The sequence below is a fragment of the Nothoprocta perdicaria genome, unplaced genomic scaffold (assembly GCF_003342845.1).
Source record: "Nothoprocta perdicaria isolate Ctin4 unplaced genomic scaffold, notPer1 scaffold_114, whole genome shotgun sequence".
Classification (NCBI taxonomy): Eukaryota; Metazoa; Chordata; class Aves; order Tinamiformes; family Tinamidae; genus Nothoprocta; species Nothoprocta perdicaria.
Genome location: NW_020454250.1, coordinates 307,573 through 322,806, shown reverse-complemented (window position 1 = coordinate 322,806; position 15,234 = coordinate 307,573). Strand labels below are relative to the sequence as shown.

General features: G+C 39.5%; 1 protein-coding gene across 1 annotated transcript in view; it reads left to right on the top strand.

The window, feature by feature from the left end:
• The window catches only part of LOC112959400 (cryptic protein-like), a 3,921-nt gene extending 568 nt beyond the window's left edge, over positions 1–3,353 (top strand). The window contains exons 2-6 of the mRNA XM_026053417.1: positions 6–55; positions 157–333; positions 1,260–1,374; positions 1,472–1,581; positions 3,229–3,353. Coding sequence (XP_025909202.1) covers positions 6–55; positions 157–333; positions 1,260–1,374; positions 1,472–1,581; positions 3,229–3,353 — 577 coding nt within the window. The remainder of the gene's footprint in view (positions 1–5; positions 56–156; positions 334–1,259; positions 1,375–1,471; positions 1,582–3,228) is intronic.
• Positions 3,354–15,234: the final 11,881 nt, after the last annotated feature.

Genomic DNA, 15,234 nt, shown 5'->3' with positions numbered 1-15,234 from the left:
TGTAGAATTCTTTTTACTGTGACTCTGGTGTGGCAGGCCATTCATTTAGGAAAAGGTAAGGCAAATTTCACATTTCTTTCCTACCTCATCTTTCTCTAGTACCTTTACATTATTTCATTACAAGATATCTTCTCTTTCCTATTTGCACTTGTCAAGGCCATGAAAAAGAAGAACATGAAAAAGATGTGGAAAACGTCAATGCCACAGCTCAGAAGCAACAGCCTAAAAATGAAGGGACTGTTATAAATACTCTCAGTGACATGAATCAGAGCTATGAAGGTAGAAAGCAGCAGCATTCCAGGACATTTGTACCTTTCACTGGGATCACAGAGAGTAGGTAACATTATTTACTTAAACAGTGCCACAAAATTGCTTTTTAAAATCTTCTCTTACAATAAAGCTTTCCCTCTTCCTCTATGCACTGACTCGCTGGCAGATTTCAGCCTGTTGAATTGGTATGGAAGCTAATTTAAACTATTCTCATGGCCATTTATAAAGTGGTGATAAAAGTTTTAAGGTAAAACTTCTTTTAAACTGTTATCTTTCTTATCTTTTGAAATACATCTTAAACTGTCTTTAAATCTCGGCCTTTTATCTACAAACTGTTTAATGGTGATTATAATAGAAAATAGAGAAGAATAGTAGGAAGTAAAAGAGGGGGTGCTCCCTTAAACTTGCAAAGTGGTTGCAAAATTCTGTTCATTTTGTGAAGTTAGCTATATTTTGGAGTCAAAAAATATTTATTAAAAATAATAGCAATGATAAATTCTTGTATCTGTGCAAGAGTACTTGTAGAAAATAAAGGCAGATTTTTGTTTCCTACCAGATACTGGTAAGGATTTAGGTTGGTAGCTCTGCCCCAGGCACTTGAGAAACAGTTGAAGGAAAATCCCTTCCCCTCTGAGATATAAGCAACATTTCCCACCTCTGCTTGTTCATAGTAAGACTGAGACCTGCCTCTGCCAAAGTGAAAGATTTCACCTGAGTCCCTGCTACTTCTGCAGGACCTGACAGGCGTTGTCTCTTGACCATCCTGTAATCCCTAGTAGTTTGCTGCTAATCCTTAACTAAACAAACATGGCTTAACTGAGCAAACACTCCTAACAGGCAGCTAATTTTATTGTCTCTAGAGACAATAAAACTAGACAACCTTAAGATCTTTGGCAACCGCGGAGACTCAGGGGAACAAGCAGAGAAAAGAGGAGGTTTGAAGTCCCCCACTCTGAATTCTGGGGAAAACGGGTCAAATTGCCTTGCAGGTAAAAAGCTGAACAGGAACTGCTGCCAGAATGGAGGGACCTGCATCCTGGGCACCTTCTGTGCCTGCCAAAAGCATTTCACCGGTCGGTACTGCGAATATGACGAGCGGCAAAGGTAAAAGCCAACCCAAAACAGGCAGAAGTGGCCAAAGCCACTCCAGTGGGTGCTTTGGCTTTACAAACAGTAAAATATGTTCCCTTTCTCTTGACAGCAACTGCGGCAGCATTGCCCACGGTGCCTGGGTGCTGCAAGGCTGCCGGCTGTGCCGCTGTGGCTACGGCGCCCTGCACTGCCTCTCCGACATCGTGCACGGCAGCTGCGGTAAGGCCTCAGACACCCAGCTTTACTTCGTGCATAACACGCATTGTGCCTGTTTGCCTTTTGCAGAGGTGGTGGGCTGCCTATGTGCCCCATTTAATCCTAGCACAGGAGCCTACCTTGCTTTGGAGAACGCATTAGCGAGGAGGCAAGTGATAAAGCTGCCACTTGTGTGGCACGTCACGTAAAATGCTTTCAGATCTTCATAAAATTTCCATGCAGTTGGAAACTAATTCCCCCATTTTAATTGAAAATTTTAAGGATAAATGTTTCTCCTGTTGTGCAGCTCTACGTATGTCCATGACTTCTCATTTAACCAGGGCAATTTGTTTAACTTAAGCTGCACCCAAGCATAAAGAAAAGGCTTGAGTCAGAGAGAGTTATACATACTTGAGAACCATTAGTTTGAGCTGGTAAGATGTACAAACTAGTATTTTGTTAGACAAACTGAAGTACTGAAAACTTGGGTGATCTTGGGCGTAGGTATTTTCTCCCACAAATGGCAGAAAATAGGTCTGACTTCTGATCCATATCATAATCTGCAAAATATTCTTTTATATCGCTCTTAAGACTGAGCACCTTGCACAAAAAAATGTGTAGCCTTAAACCTTGATTTGTGTCCAGCAGTAATATCCATATTTTCATACTCCTAAGCAATAGCTCTTGGGAGTTTAACATATCTCCAGGGGTGAAGTCAGTACAAAACATTGCTGCCCTCCTCCATCTGTGGTGACTTGCTCCTATCTTGAAGGTAACTTAGTGCTCCTCCAGTTGTGCTAACAGCCCATGTTGGCAGAGTAAGGAAAGAGCTGACCTAACAGTAAATCTCAAAGGATTTGCTTGTACCCCAGAAATCTTGACAGGTTCTTTTTTGGGGGAAAGTCAGTTTTGCCATCATCTTGGAATAAACCACAAATTTCAAAAGCCAAGCCTCTGAGATCCCCAGAGAATGCCCTACTGCGTATTAAGCATATAAACCCAGAAAGGTGAAGTGCTTAGAGAAGCAATTATTCCTATCTTTGCAACCGCAGCCAGAAATATTTTTGCCTTGAAGTCTTTCTTGTTGCCTGCTTACATGTGGCAGCTAAGCAGCACCCTTCAGAAGAGCGAGTTGCTTTCTTGCTGAGTTTCCCTAAACATTTGACTTTTGAGTCAGCCCTACTGCTGCTTGTCGCAGGCCGAAAAGACCCTGCTCAGTAAAAGGAGTCTTGCAGCAAAGGTGTCAGGGGAACCAGCTGCTCACCCCCTACCTGGGCGAGGGTATTGCTCTCTGCTCATGCTAATGACCATAAGTGGGGGCCCTTCCTGCCAAGGGAAGGGTTAAAGGGCCCCGTGGGGGCCAGAGTGCATTCCTCTTGCAAGTATCTTGCTCTTGCTTTTGCTGGGTATTTACTTTTGATTATTCTGAGATTAATGCCTGCAAGAGCTGATAAGTGCTATCAGTTGCTCCTCAAACGATCATTGATGGGACATCTATTCACATCTCTCCCTGGAGAATAGCTTCTTTGATTGGCTTTTAACAGCTGATACCTTTAACTTAAGTACCTGTGAGATGCTAAAAAAGTTTCAAAGTGTGCTGAACATCCTTATATTTTATACGGTTTGCGTTTTACTCTTGCTAACCATTTTATCGTTGATTTTTTTTCGTAGATCTGAAAGCAGAAGACAAGGAAATGCCAAGGCTATATTCTAATGGCCAAAGATTACAGCAAACAGCATTTGCACTCTTTTGCCTAGTCCTCTTCATCCTGGAGCTCTGCTGCTGGCAGCTATGAAAATGAACAAAGGGAAACACTTCTGATTCACCTAACCCTCAGCATGAGGTGTATGCAATTTGTCTCTCTCCTTTGAACTAGGTGTTGCTTGCACCTGCATGTTGGAGGCATATTAAGTTAAGTATTTAGTTGATGATGAAATGCCTGGATTATTATAAACCCAAATTATATGAATGTGAAGTATTTATTAATATTTTATTATTTTAATACTATTTTAAATATCTGATTCTAACACTTCTCTGGTTTTAAAGCATTGTTATTCCAATGGAAGAAAAAAACACAGTGCTCTGTGCCTTAAGCACTGGAAATTATAGTCATTTCCTTTGCGTATCATATAGATACTTTAACAAATAAAGCTAATTTTGTTTTAGAAGGGCTTTTGTGTTTGACTTCATTTTAACGTGGAAATTCTTCCTATGGTTTGTTCTGTATGCAGTAACAAAAGGGTTAGAAAAAGGCAGGATGAAAAGGTAGGATGAATAATCTGAAATTTTCCAAAGATAAGGATCTTTTTAAGGGCATATTTCAGACTCTAATACAGTAGAACTCACACTTTAGACAGTCTTTCAGGTTCTGTTATTATTCTTATAGCTAAATGTCCTCTATACCTAATCTTATGCAGGAAACAAACATTTCTTGAGATCATGTAGTTGATGTTTATTCTTCTTTTTGAGGTTTTATTTTACATCTTATAAATATGAGCCCTTCATTTGTTTTTAAACAGATAGCAAAGAGCAACCTCTTTAAACTTTTCTGTAGGCAATATTATCTTGATTTATATACCACTTAAATGTTAGTGTTTCCAAGCTGTTTTGGAACGTGTGATTGCATTTGTGATGTAAATTTATAAGGCATCAACAACAACAAAAAAGTTAAAAAGATCTGCAAAAAAAGCTTAAATTTACCTTCATTCTGTCTATGTGGGGCTATTATATACAAATAAATCAGTTTTATAATTTTATCAACTCCTAAAGCCATTAGAGATACCTCAATATTTCCATAAATCATTACTGATTTTGGAAAATTAAATACTTTTACCTCTCAGATTTCTTCATTAATTTCTCTAGTACCACAAATCAAGATAACTGTTCAGTTACTAAGCAGAGAAAGATGCGTCAACATCTTTCATCAACGTATGAATTCATATGTTGTCTGCATTTGAATTTGGGGCTATGCAGTAATAGACTTTTGCAGGGAGTCATTATCTAAAGGTATGTTCCTATTTAAACTCAATTTCAGACCGCTACTTTTCACACCTTGGATACTGATGGAAAGAGAGTGAGTCTTCCTAAACTTTATATAAAATTTACTAGAACAGAAATGATCATTTTGCCAAAACATTAGTTCCTGGAAATTCCTGGAAACATATGTCAGTGTTTCCTCAACTTTAAAAAAAGAAGTCAGATATCAAGACAATTAAGTACCAATGAGAACAACTTGAAGGAAAGCAGTGATGCCTTTAATTATCAGATTGTGAAAATATCTCAGCTTACCAAAAAGCTTACCAAAAAGACCGAGCAGTCTATAAGCAATACTGTTCTTATCATGTTTCAGATATGCTTTACTTTTTTGAGGAAAAGAGCAGCATATGCAGAAAATACACAGCACAGTAAAAATATATCTGAAATATTGCATGTTATTTTTCATCACTACAGAAAACATACAGAGCCATTAGAGACACCAATTAGCAAAAGGAGAAGAGTGGTCTCACAGGGTTTGCAAAAGAAGAACTATTTCTAAGCAATAACATCCATAGCAGAATTAATCAGGAAAAGCTGGAGGGTAATTCCCTATGTAGATGAGCATACATGCCTGTAAACTCACTCTGATGGAGCTATGTGTTATTGGGTCGGCATGACTTGAAGGATTAGAGCAATTGAAAAGTCTAGCAAAGCACCATTTTCCTGCTGCACCAAAACATCAGTCAAAGATATCTAATTGGAAGCAGCAGGTATATTTTTGAAACATTGCAGAAGGACTTTCGCTGGGTAAGTGATTCTAATTAATGTCAGTGTAAATCACAACTCACTCTAAATGCTAAGATTTCCCCAAATTGTCTCATGTACCTGGAAGAAGTAATGGAGATGCAATTTTTTTATTCATTTTCCTTTTTAATTTCCTCTTTACCTCACGCCATCACATTCTAAGCTATTGGAAAATCATGAAACGATTGCTTAGGACTGCTTTACATCTACCATATTATGGCCTCAGTTATTACTAGTTCTGGAAAATGTTTCCCTGATATTTGCATCAGGGTTCTGGAAGTTATCGTCAGCAGGACAGAGCAGAGTGAAAAAACACTTTTATTCTTGCATACCCCAGTAGCAAAGGGAGCCGTGGGAGCTGAGTTTGAAATGAAACAGACATCTTCAGCAGCGGAAAAAAAAAAAAAAAACCCCTATTTGAAGACCGTTCCGTATACAGGCTTGTTCACAAATAAAAATATAAATAGGAAGAATGAAAACAGAAGCACTGAGGCACAAAGGAAAGCACACAGTCACGATCTTTGCTTAGGTTAAAACTGTCTCCTCTTTTATCTGTCTCCAGCTGTTTGAAAGAACAGATAAAAGAACGCATTATTTTCCTCCCCTGCTACCGCAAAGGCCTGGTCAACCCTCTCACACTGCAATTACAAGCACTTTATTGAGGTTTGTTTATAGCAAACAGAGATGCTTGCTCTCCAGCCTCATGCTAACTCTTTTTATGGGCCACTCCATCAAACACGGCACGTCCCAGCAAACCAGACATCTGTTGCCACGAGCTGCTGTGTGTGCCCTCCCTGTATGCACCCGCGTTCGGGTAGCGGGAGGGCCCACAAAGAGAAATATTTATCAAACGCTCCCCGGGCCCCGGAGCCATCAGACCTTCCACTGCTCGCTGTTGACTCCAAAGCTGCAGCAAATGGCGCAGCCCATCACTGGCCAAGCGGCATCGCACAGTGCTGATAAGAGTCCAAAGCGTGATGGCAGCGTGGCCAGTGCTGCCTCCTCCACCATCCTGCCACTACCTGCCCAGAGAGTTTTAATGCTGCAACAAGCCACGGGTCTGCAAAGGGTTGCTGCCCTCCTCATGCTGCCATGGGAAGGCTTTGCAGAATGCCAGTCACAACTGATATAACGCATCAAAACTTTCTAATGCAAGTCCATAAGATTAACAAGCCTCTACAAGCACTCAGCGCTAGGAGGGAATCTCTCGCATGGCTCTTTGAATATCTTGAGTCTCTGAAGGTGATTTCACTCCAAATGAGGAAAGATGGATTTCTGTTGTCCCTGTGAATTGCTAATGTCACTCATAGGTACCAATATCCTTCCCTCACCCATAACTGTGAAAAAGGCTTTTGTTGTTGTTGTTTTTCACAACTGACCAAAACAAAGTCAGAGGTGGCTTCTCTTCATTTGTTTTTGCAAGGTTTTGGGGTTATTTTGAGATATGTAGGATGACTAGAATCTCCCTTCACATATTTTGTCATTTGTCTATTGCTGACTCTAATTGTAGTGTGTCAGCAGGCTGCAGTGTTTGGATCATTACACTTACCATTTCCATCTGCCTGAGCAAATATACCTCCACATTATATTTTGGCTCCCATTCATTAGAAGGGTAAAACAATACTGCAGACTGGCTCATGTACTGGTCAGTCCTGTAAATTGCATGTTGTAGTTGTATACTGTGCAGCAGCCTTTCAAGTCACTCCAATTAGTGCTGCTTACCTTTCTCACTACTGTCCTGTAGAGTATGGGAGACTTATGACAACCAGACATGTATACATGTCTTCTGCAGACTTATCCAAACATCATGAATACTCCTTGCTATTGCAAAGTGCATTGGAAATGATAGAAAGGACACTAAAAACTGTAACTCCTTGTATTTGGCTGATTTCTAAAGTAATGATTTGTGGATGACAGTGACAAAAATTTCTAGGCTGAATTTGCCCTTAGCTGGTAGTGCAATGTGGGTGACTTGTTTTTAAGAGCATAAAGCCACCAAATGCCATCAGAATAAAATAAGAGGCCTATGCAAAGCTAACTTTAAAAAGCAATCTATGAGGCTTCAACTCAGATATCATGTGTTTCATATCTGGATGAAATGTTGGGAATGTATTGCAAGCACAGGAACATTCATAAAGGTTCAAACACAAACAACCCCAAAGACAGCAGCATTATTGATCCATTATAGATCCAGTAGTGAGAGAAGCCTCGTTATCCTGGCTGAGCCTCCTAGCTCCTGGCCCCATGGACTGAGCAGAAATCTTATCCTTTTTTTTTTTTTTTTTTGCCAGCCAAAACACAAACTTCTTGGATCATTACACATTTTATGGGGCATTTGGTCATCTCTACCTAGCCAGCAGAATAAGGCACACAATTTATGAGGGCACAAGTCACCTTTTTTCTTATTTATGGCCTTCTTTATTACATGTGAGTATGACTTTTGTGGGCAAAGACACTGCTCCCCATAGTGCAGGCAGCAGAGGCAGCCCCATAGCTAGCCAAGCAATCAGCAATGGTGTGGGAAGGTGCTGATTTTGGGAGCACCTTGGAAGGTGTGATGTTCAGGCCACTGAGTCACTCGTTTTCCTCTTGGCTCTTCTCTCAGGGCTATCTTCTCGTTTTGGTTTTCGTTTTGATGATCTTGAAATATTTGGTGATTTCAAGCCTCTGCTTTAAATTCTTACCAACAAGTATCACTCTGCAATCTCTTTTTTTTTTNTTTTTTTTTTTTTTTTTTTTTTTAAATTCTCTTTGTTTCAGATTCCTTATTGTCCTAGTGGCCTACGTGGTCTCTCATTTACAGACTGAGAGTGATGAAGTGGCTACAGTTCTCCATAAATTTCTAGTAAAACTGAGCTCTGGGTCACAATATTAGGCTTTGCAGGATGGCATCCTAGGTCACATTTATAACCAACCCATTCAGTGTTTTTCTGTATAAAGAAAGCATAACAGCGCTGAGGGATAACTTCTTTCATAAACTTGGAATGTAACACTCTGCGTCTGTTACCAGCAGCAGATCTTTTTCCTCCCTTATTCAATGTGATGCTTGACTCTGTTGCAGACAAGTTAGGCTAAAATTCTTTCCACTTTAAGCTAGCTACCTAAAAACTAGTTATCTAAATCTGTGTTAATCAATACATAATCGGCACCTCCAGAGTGCAATTTGTTTCAAATGTCTAAGAGAGTTGGAAATAATTGTTTCAGAGGGACTTGCTTCTTCTCTTGGACAACAACAAGAGTTTAGGGGATAAATTTTGCCTGAAGTTGCATGTTACAGCTGTAGCCACAGTTTTACATTGTTCCTGTACTGCTTGGATCAAAAGCAGCCTTATGTCTGGGAGTTTGCAATTCACCATAGAAAGCTCTCTGCAATAGTTCAAGTAGCCTAGATTTCAGCTACACTGTTATCCACAGGAAGATCTTGTGTGTCCTCATGGTCAAGAAGGCCAGTGAGATTCTGGCCCACATTAGGAGGAGTGTTGCCAGCAGGTCAAAGGAGGGTATCCTGCCTCTCTACTCAGCTCTGGTGAGGCCGCACTTGGAGTCTTGGGTGCAGTTCTGGGCTCACCAGTACAAGAGAGATGTAGAACTGCTACAAAGGATCTGGAAGGTTGAGAGGGGATCTGATCAGTATGTATAAATACTAGAAGATTGAATGTAGGGAGGAGAGGGCCAAACTCTTCTCAGTGGTGGCCAGTGATATGACAAGAGGTAAGTAGTACAAGTTGAAAAGTTCTGAAGCACAGGAAATTCCGTCTGTATGCGAGAAAGAATTTATTTCCTGTGAAAGTGACAGAGCCCTGGACCAGGCTGCCCAGGGAGGTTGTGGAGTCTCCATCTCTGGAGATCTTCCAAACCTACCCATGTGCTCAGGTGTAAAGGCGGCTGGACTAAATGATCTCTGAAGGTCCCTTGAACCTCAACCATTCTGTGATTCTGTATAAGACTTTTTTTCTTGTTTGGCACCACCACAGGAAGCAATATCTACATTACACAAAGAATCACACTCAATAGAAAGTCATATATGACTCATCCTAGTCATAAAGTATTTCAAAAGCAATGGTATCCTTAAAAGGCCTCAAGACTTCTTCCCATAGAGGACTTGACAGTACAACAGTACTGCAGTTTAGTGTAGCCAATAACTATCTTGCCAAATTCTACATGGTTTTCTGAGATTTCCTGACTGTGTGAACACCAGGATTATTTTCTGCAAAATATAAGGAAATAGGTACCATGGATAATCTAATTACAGGCAAAGAAGTGGTGCTAAAAATGCAACCTTTGCAATAACATCCTTAAGCAAAACAATTTTCATGCTTTGCACATCAGCCTCATTCATCCAACCACAACTTTACATCCCCTTACCTTCAAATATGCATGATGTCGTACTAGCTGCTCTGTTGTTTGGGCATCTCACAGGGCAGGTTATGCTGGTCAGAGCAGTCCACAGTTGTGAGGAGTCCAGATCTGTCACAATAGAGAAGACATTCCACCCATCATAAGCATGCACTAGCACAGCTCCACAACAGACATCCTGTCTCCTGAGACAGGCCATCTCTCATTTTGTACACAATCATATTAGAAGCTAATTTAAACTTGCAGTCAGAGTTTACCACCTCTAGATTTCCCATGTTTGCAAGAGAGGTTTTTTGTTTTTGTTATTGCATTATTTTTGTTTTGAGGATGGTAGGAAGAGCATAGAAACTCAGTCTAGACATATTTTAAAAGACAGGGAATGGATGGAGAAGAGAATGCAGGCAACAAATTCTCTTCTTTAGCTAAAAGAACCTCAGGACATTGAGAGCAAGGACTGAGGAAAATAGGAATCCTTGAGGAATCTAAATAGTGGCTGGTAGGATAAGCCTATTTTCTAACTTAGGTGAATAGAATCCTCTTTTTCACCTGTTGTTTCTCCATACAGAAAGGATTCTGGGTCTAAACCATACAATATTTATCTAATTCATTTAAGAGGTCAGGGCTCTTACAACCAAGGACTCAAAATAAAGCAACTTAATTTAATGTTCTTTCAAGATGAACATCTTCTTTCTGCTACATAGCAACCCACCACACTTCACACCATTTTGCAAAAATTAAAGATGCTAGAACATTACGAGGTTTCAAACAAAATTCTAATTTCTGACTGGATTAGAATTCTGCTCTGCCATGGCTTTCTTTGTCTGCAATGTTTGCACAAATAGTATAATAGGAACTGATATTCAACATACATGTGATAAATTAGTTAAAATTTAACACACCAGCACCAGTATGGCTGTCAAAAAAGCAGAATCCAATTAATTTTAGGAACGCTTGGCTTTTATAGCTTAGCTTCTTACAATTTAGCTTCAAAGCTAGGAACCATATTTATTGACAACTTTTTTTTATGTTAGGATTTTGTATACTTCTGCATACTTCAAGACAATTTATCCAGATGTTAAAAATACAGTTAGTGTCCTAGCGCTTTTAACATCAGATTTCAGTAAGTGAAGGACAGTATTAGAAGAAAAGTTAAAGAAATAGATAGGATGGCATTAGCTCCTCCTCTGTCTCTCCCCCGTGCTGTTATTCACAGAGACAATACCCCAGTTCTGTCTGTGTGGAGATATGAATAACAACTAAGTGCAAAAATGCTTGCACTGAAACACTGGGCAGCGTCTCATCTTCAGCAGAGCAATAACACCCTGCAAATCCAATTCCAAGTGCATTTCCATGCCAGCTCCTCGTTCAGTTGAGCACATCCTCTTAGTGATATGCCTGTGTTGAGTGATACTTACCAAAAACGAACACAAAAGCAAGCAGTGAGAGGTGCTAAAATACATGCAGGCCTACATCCCAGTTCAACAGCTCATCACTACAGCCAGAGTGGCTTGTGCCAGGATCTATAGGGGAAATGAGTGTGAAATGAAACAACAAGGCTTCCAGTTTTAAATGAAAAAAAAAAAGTAATGCATGAAGTCCAGGTAAAGTGATCTAGGAGTAAGATTAATATGTAGGTTAGCTCTACTCCTCTTCTTTCACTTCAATAGCAATGATGCTCTCCATGAAGCCAAAATTCTTCAAGGCTTCTTCCTGAAGTCCTTAAGACCTGGTCAAATCAGAAGGTGTCACCATTCAGAAAAGAGCTGGCAACACAACCTCGTCTCTATCATTTTTATCCGAATCTGGAAAGAGTAGAAAGTTGAACATCCTCATCCTTTATCTTGAGTTTACTAATCTATCCTGAACTCCTGTGTGAAGAGCTATTTCGAATAAGATCCTACCCTATGATAATGAGCATTTTCCTGAAAAATTTCCTAGATTTCAGTAAGGAGAGTGAATTTCATGCCTATAGTTACCTTTGCACACATAGGCAGAAAACCAGCTCTGCTCATTGATCCAGCTGAAGTTTTTACCTTCTGGTTTTACTGGTCTAGTTTTCAGCTAGACCATCTACACTGACATGGTTTATGCAGAAATATGCAGCAAAGTGGAAGGCTGCCCCTCAGTTAGAGCAAAAGTGACTACAGAATCCTTCCACTAATGCTAATAGCTTAGTTTGAAGGAGCGTTGGTTCTGTTTCAGATAGCAAACTGGACTGCAGAAACAGTGGAATGAGACAAATGATAATGAGTTGAAAATCTTTTTGTGATCCCATTACAGTATTAAACAACAACTTATTATTATGGTACTACATCTCAGAGAGAAAAGAGGAAGAATATATTTATATATTTGTTATTAGTGGCACCATTACTGGAAAGTTAGATGCCATTTTGCCACCTTCAGCATGTAAAGAATACTGAAAAGTTGTATAAGATTCAGAAAAAAATAGAGGGATCGTATAAGATCTGAAGACATACACTGCAACGAGAAAGGTAGGAAATTCAGTCTGTCCACGAGGAACAGACTAACTAGCATCTTGATCCCTGTTGGATCACACAGAAAGGTGCTGCTCATGAATCTACATTAAAAAATTGAATTCATCCTGTAATTTCAGAGTAGTTGCTTATGGAAAAAAAATCTATCAAGCCAGTGAGCAGGTGAGTTTCCTGCACTTATGTGTGTGTACATGTACATATATGTGTGTATGGATAAAAAGAGCCCTGCAGCAGGCTTTGATGCAGCAATTGCTGAAGGTGCTACATGTGAAGAGAAAGTCCAAAGAAATGAAGCGAAGAAGATGAGAAGATGAGACATTATTACCAATCTGCTAACTGATTCATTGCGAACATCAATGTTAAAAGCCATGAACATGAGTTGCAAGTAACATTACTGTGTTAAAACATGGCTGTATTAAGAGAGTGCCTACAAGTCCTCACAAAGATTGAGATTTTGCTGTTCTAGGCACTGCACAAATGCATAGGAAGAGTGAGCTGCCCTGAGGAACTAGCAAAACCTAATAGATTATTTTTTTCTGACAGTTAATAAAACATCTGTCACCACAGAGTCTGGCTCCAGCCTCCAAGGCAAACCCTTAGTGCATGTACTCCCCTCCTTCAGTCACATATTCATCAGCCGTAGTGGCTTTGCTGTTTATTTTCCATCTTCTCAGTGCCACGCCGAGATCACAACATCAGCACAGGCACCACTCACCAGGAGATGGCATCATTAGAAGTTAATAATGCCAATTCCTAACTTTGCAGACAGAGATAAGCATAAGACTGAATATAGCACTGAGAATTATTTCTTGAGCCCCAAAAAAACTAAGATACCCAAAGCAAACAACAGCAAGTATTTTAATACAAGACACAAGTATTTATTAATGTAATTTCCAAAAGGTAAAATCATTAATGTGCATTTCTTTGATTACAGATCATATAGCTCCCTGTATTTATTAAGGCTGGGCATACTGTCAACACTTAAATACCATTTCGATGATTACAGTAGAACAAATGCAAGACTGTTTTTCTTAGGCAATCAAGGGGAAGAAAATCTTTGTCTGGTTAAAAGGGCATGCATTTAGATAAAGCCTATTACAAAACACAGTATTTCTTCCAGTGGTTTTCAGATCATCATTCCACTCGTGTTAAAATCAAACTCACAGGGAACGAATAAGCATGATCCGACCTACTGCAGGGAGGAGAAGAGATTCTTGTATCACTGTGCAAAGACTTACAGAAAGTGAAATAATTGCCTTTAATCTTACTGTTCTATCAAAGAGACCGAGGAACCCACTCACTGGGTTAAGTGTGTCAGAAAGACAAATTATAGCAGCCCTGTGTGCATGGATTCTGAGAGGCTGAATACTAATTTTAAAGGAGTTTTATCAGATAGCCAGATGAAAAGAAGTAACAGAGGCTTGTTACTTTTCAAGAGTATATGCTCTGCCTAGCTGCTGACAACTGAAGTTTGACAGTGTGCCAAGAAACACACATAAAATTGTCTTGAAAATATTTGTTTTCAAAAATCACTGTTTAGTATAAATATTCAGATTTGCAACATTTTAGAGTGGAGTTAGAAAATAGACTATTGTATTTTGATCATGATATCATTTGGGGCCACCATAAATAAGTACATGAAGGTAGGTTAATTAAAGCACTTCACAGAACTCAGACTTATAGATTGATGCTAAAGAGGAAAATGTGTCAGTGTGTGAAATAACATTCCCAAGAGATAAATTAGTTGTCTACTGCATTTATTGTTTTTCCTTAACACTCTTATGCACTGACCTTGATATTCAGCTTATGTGATTATCTTAGCTACAATAAAAATATTTCTTTAATAATTCAAAATACATTGAAATAGGTTCTATGGTGTACGCTGTCTGGTCTCTTTAGCTATATCATTCTGCTGCTGAATACTGATGAGAACTGCTGCTAGGCAAACTAAAGGGTTGCTCTAACCTTGGCAAAATCTATGGGTAAACAGCTCTGCTTCTGATAACATTTGCAGGAGTGATGAGTTAAAGACTGGTGTTTTAGTCATTCCAGCATTCCCCAAATTACTGAATCACTGAGGTGAAGAAACTTGCAGACAAGTCTCTGTGGAATGGCCATTTTCCAACTTTGTTCAAAAACTTGAGAGTAGAGCTAGGCACAAAATAAACCTGTGTAACAAAATATAGAGGCAGTGAAAACCTCAGTTATATATCTTTTCTGCTGAATTTGCCCTCTCCCCTCTATACTGATATAATGTTGCCTTCCTATCTATTCCCTTTCCTGTCACAATCTTGGACCAAAGGCTCTCTCCAAGCTGCATAGACTTCATGTTACCAAGTAGCTCATTTCCAAACAGCACTGTCAACTCCATTTCCCTTCCACCTTAAAATATTTCCTGATCAAGATGCTTCTAGATGGCACTTGGAGGAGGCAGATTTCCAGTGATGTGTGGAAAGCCACCTCATACAGAGTCCACAGCCTTCGGCAACTACAAGGTAAACTCAAAGGGTCCTATTTCTACACTACCTATAAATAAAAGGCACCAACAAAAGACAAGGGTTGAAAGTTTCAAAAATAGCCTGAAGGCTCTAAAGGTATCTCTGATAGATTATCAAACAAGAAAGGTGAGTGGCTTTTCTTTTAAAACCCCAAGGATGAACTAAGGAACAATCGGTAGCATGCTTCATAGCACTGTAAATGCCACTTCACTTTCTCAGTATGACCAATGAATGTGTTACATAGTAGGAAGTAGTAGGAAGGAATTTTGCAGTTATGGCTGATTATTGCTATAAATGGTTGTACATACAGGGGATAGGATTTCTTTCTGGTTGCATGCTTCTTTCTAAACTTGCTTGCAGAACTGTTCCTTGCTCCCTGTTTTTCTCCACCAACACATCATAATGCAGGTAAGTATTGCAGCCCAGAATATATGATTCCTTTTCTTTTTTTAATCATGAACTACTTGACTAAAAAAAAAGAGAGAAAAAAAGGAAGGAAGGAAGGAAGGAAGGAAGGAAGGAAGGAAGGAAGGAAGGAAGGAAGGAA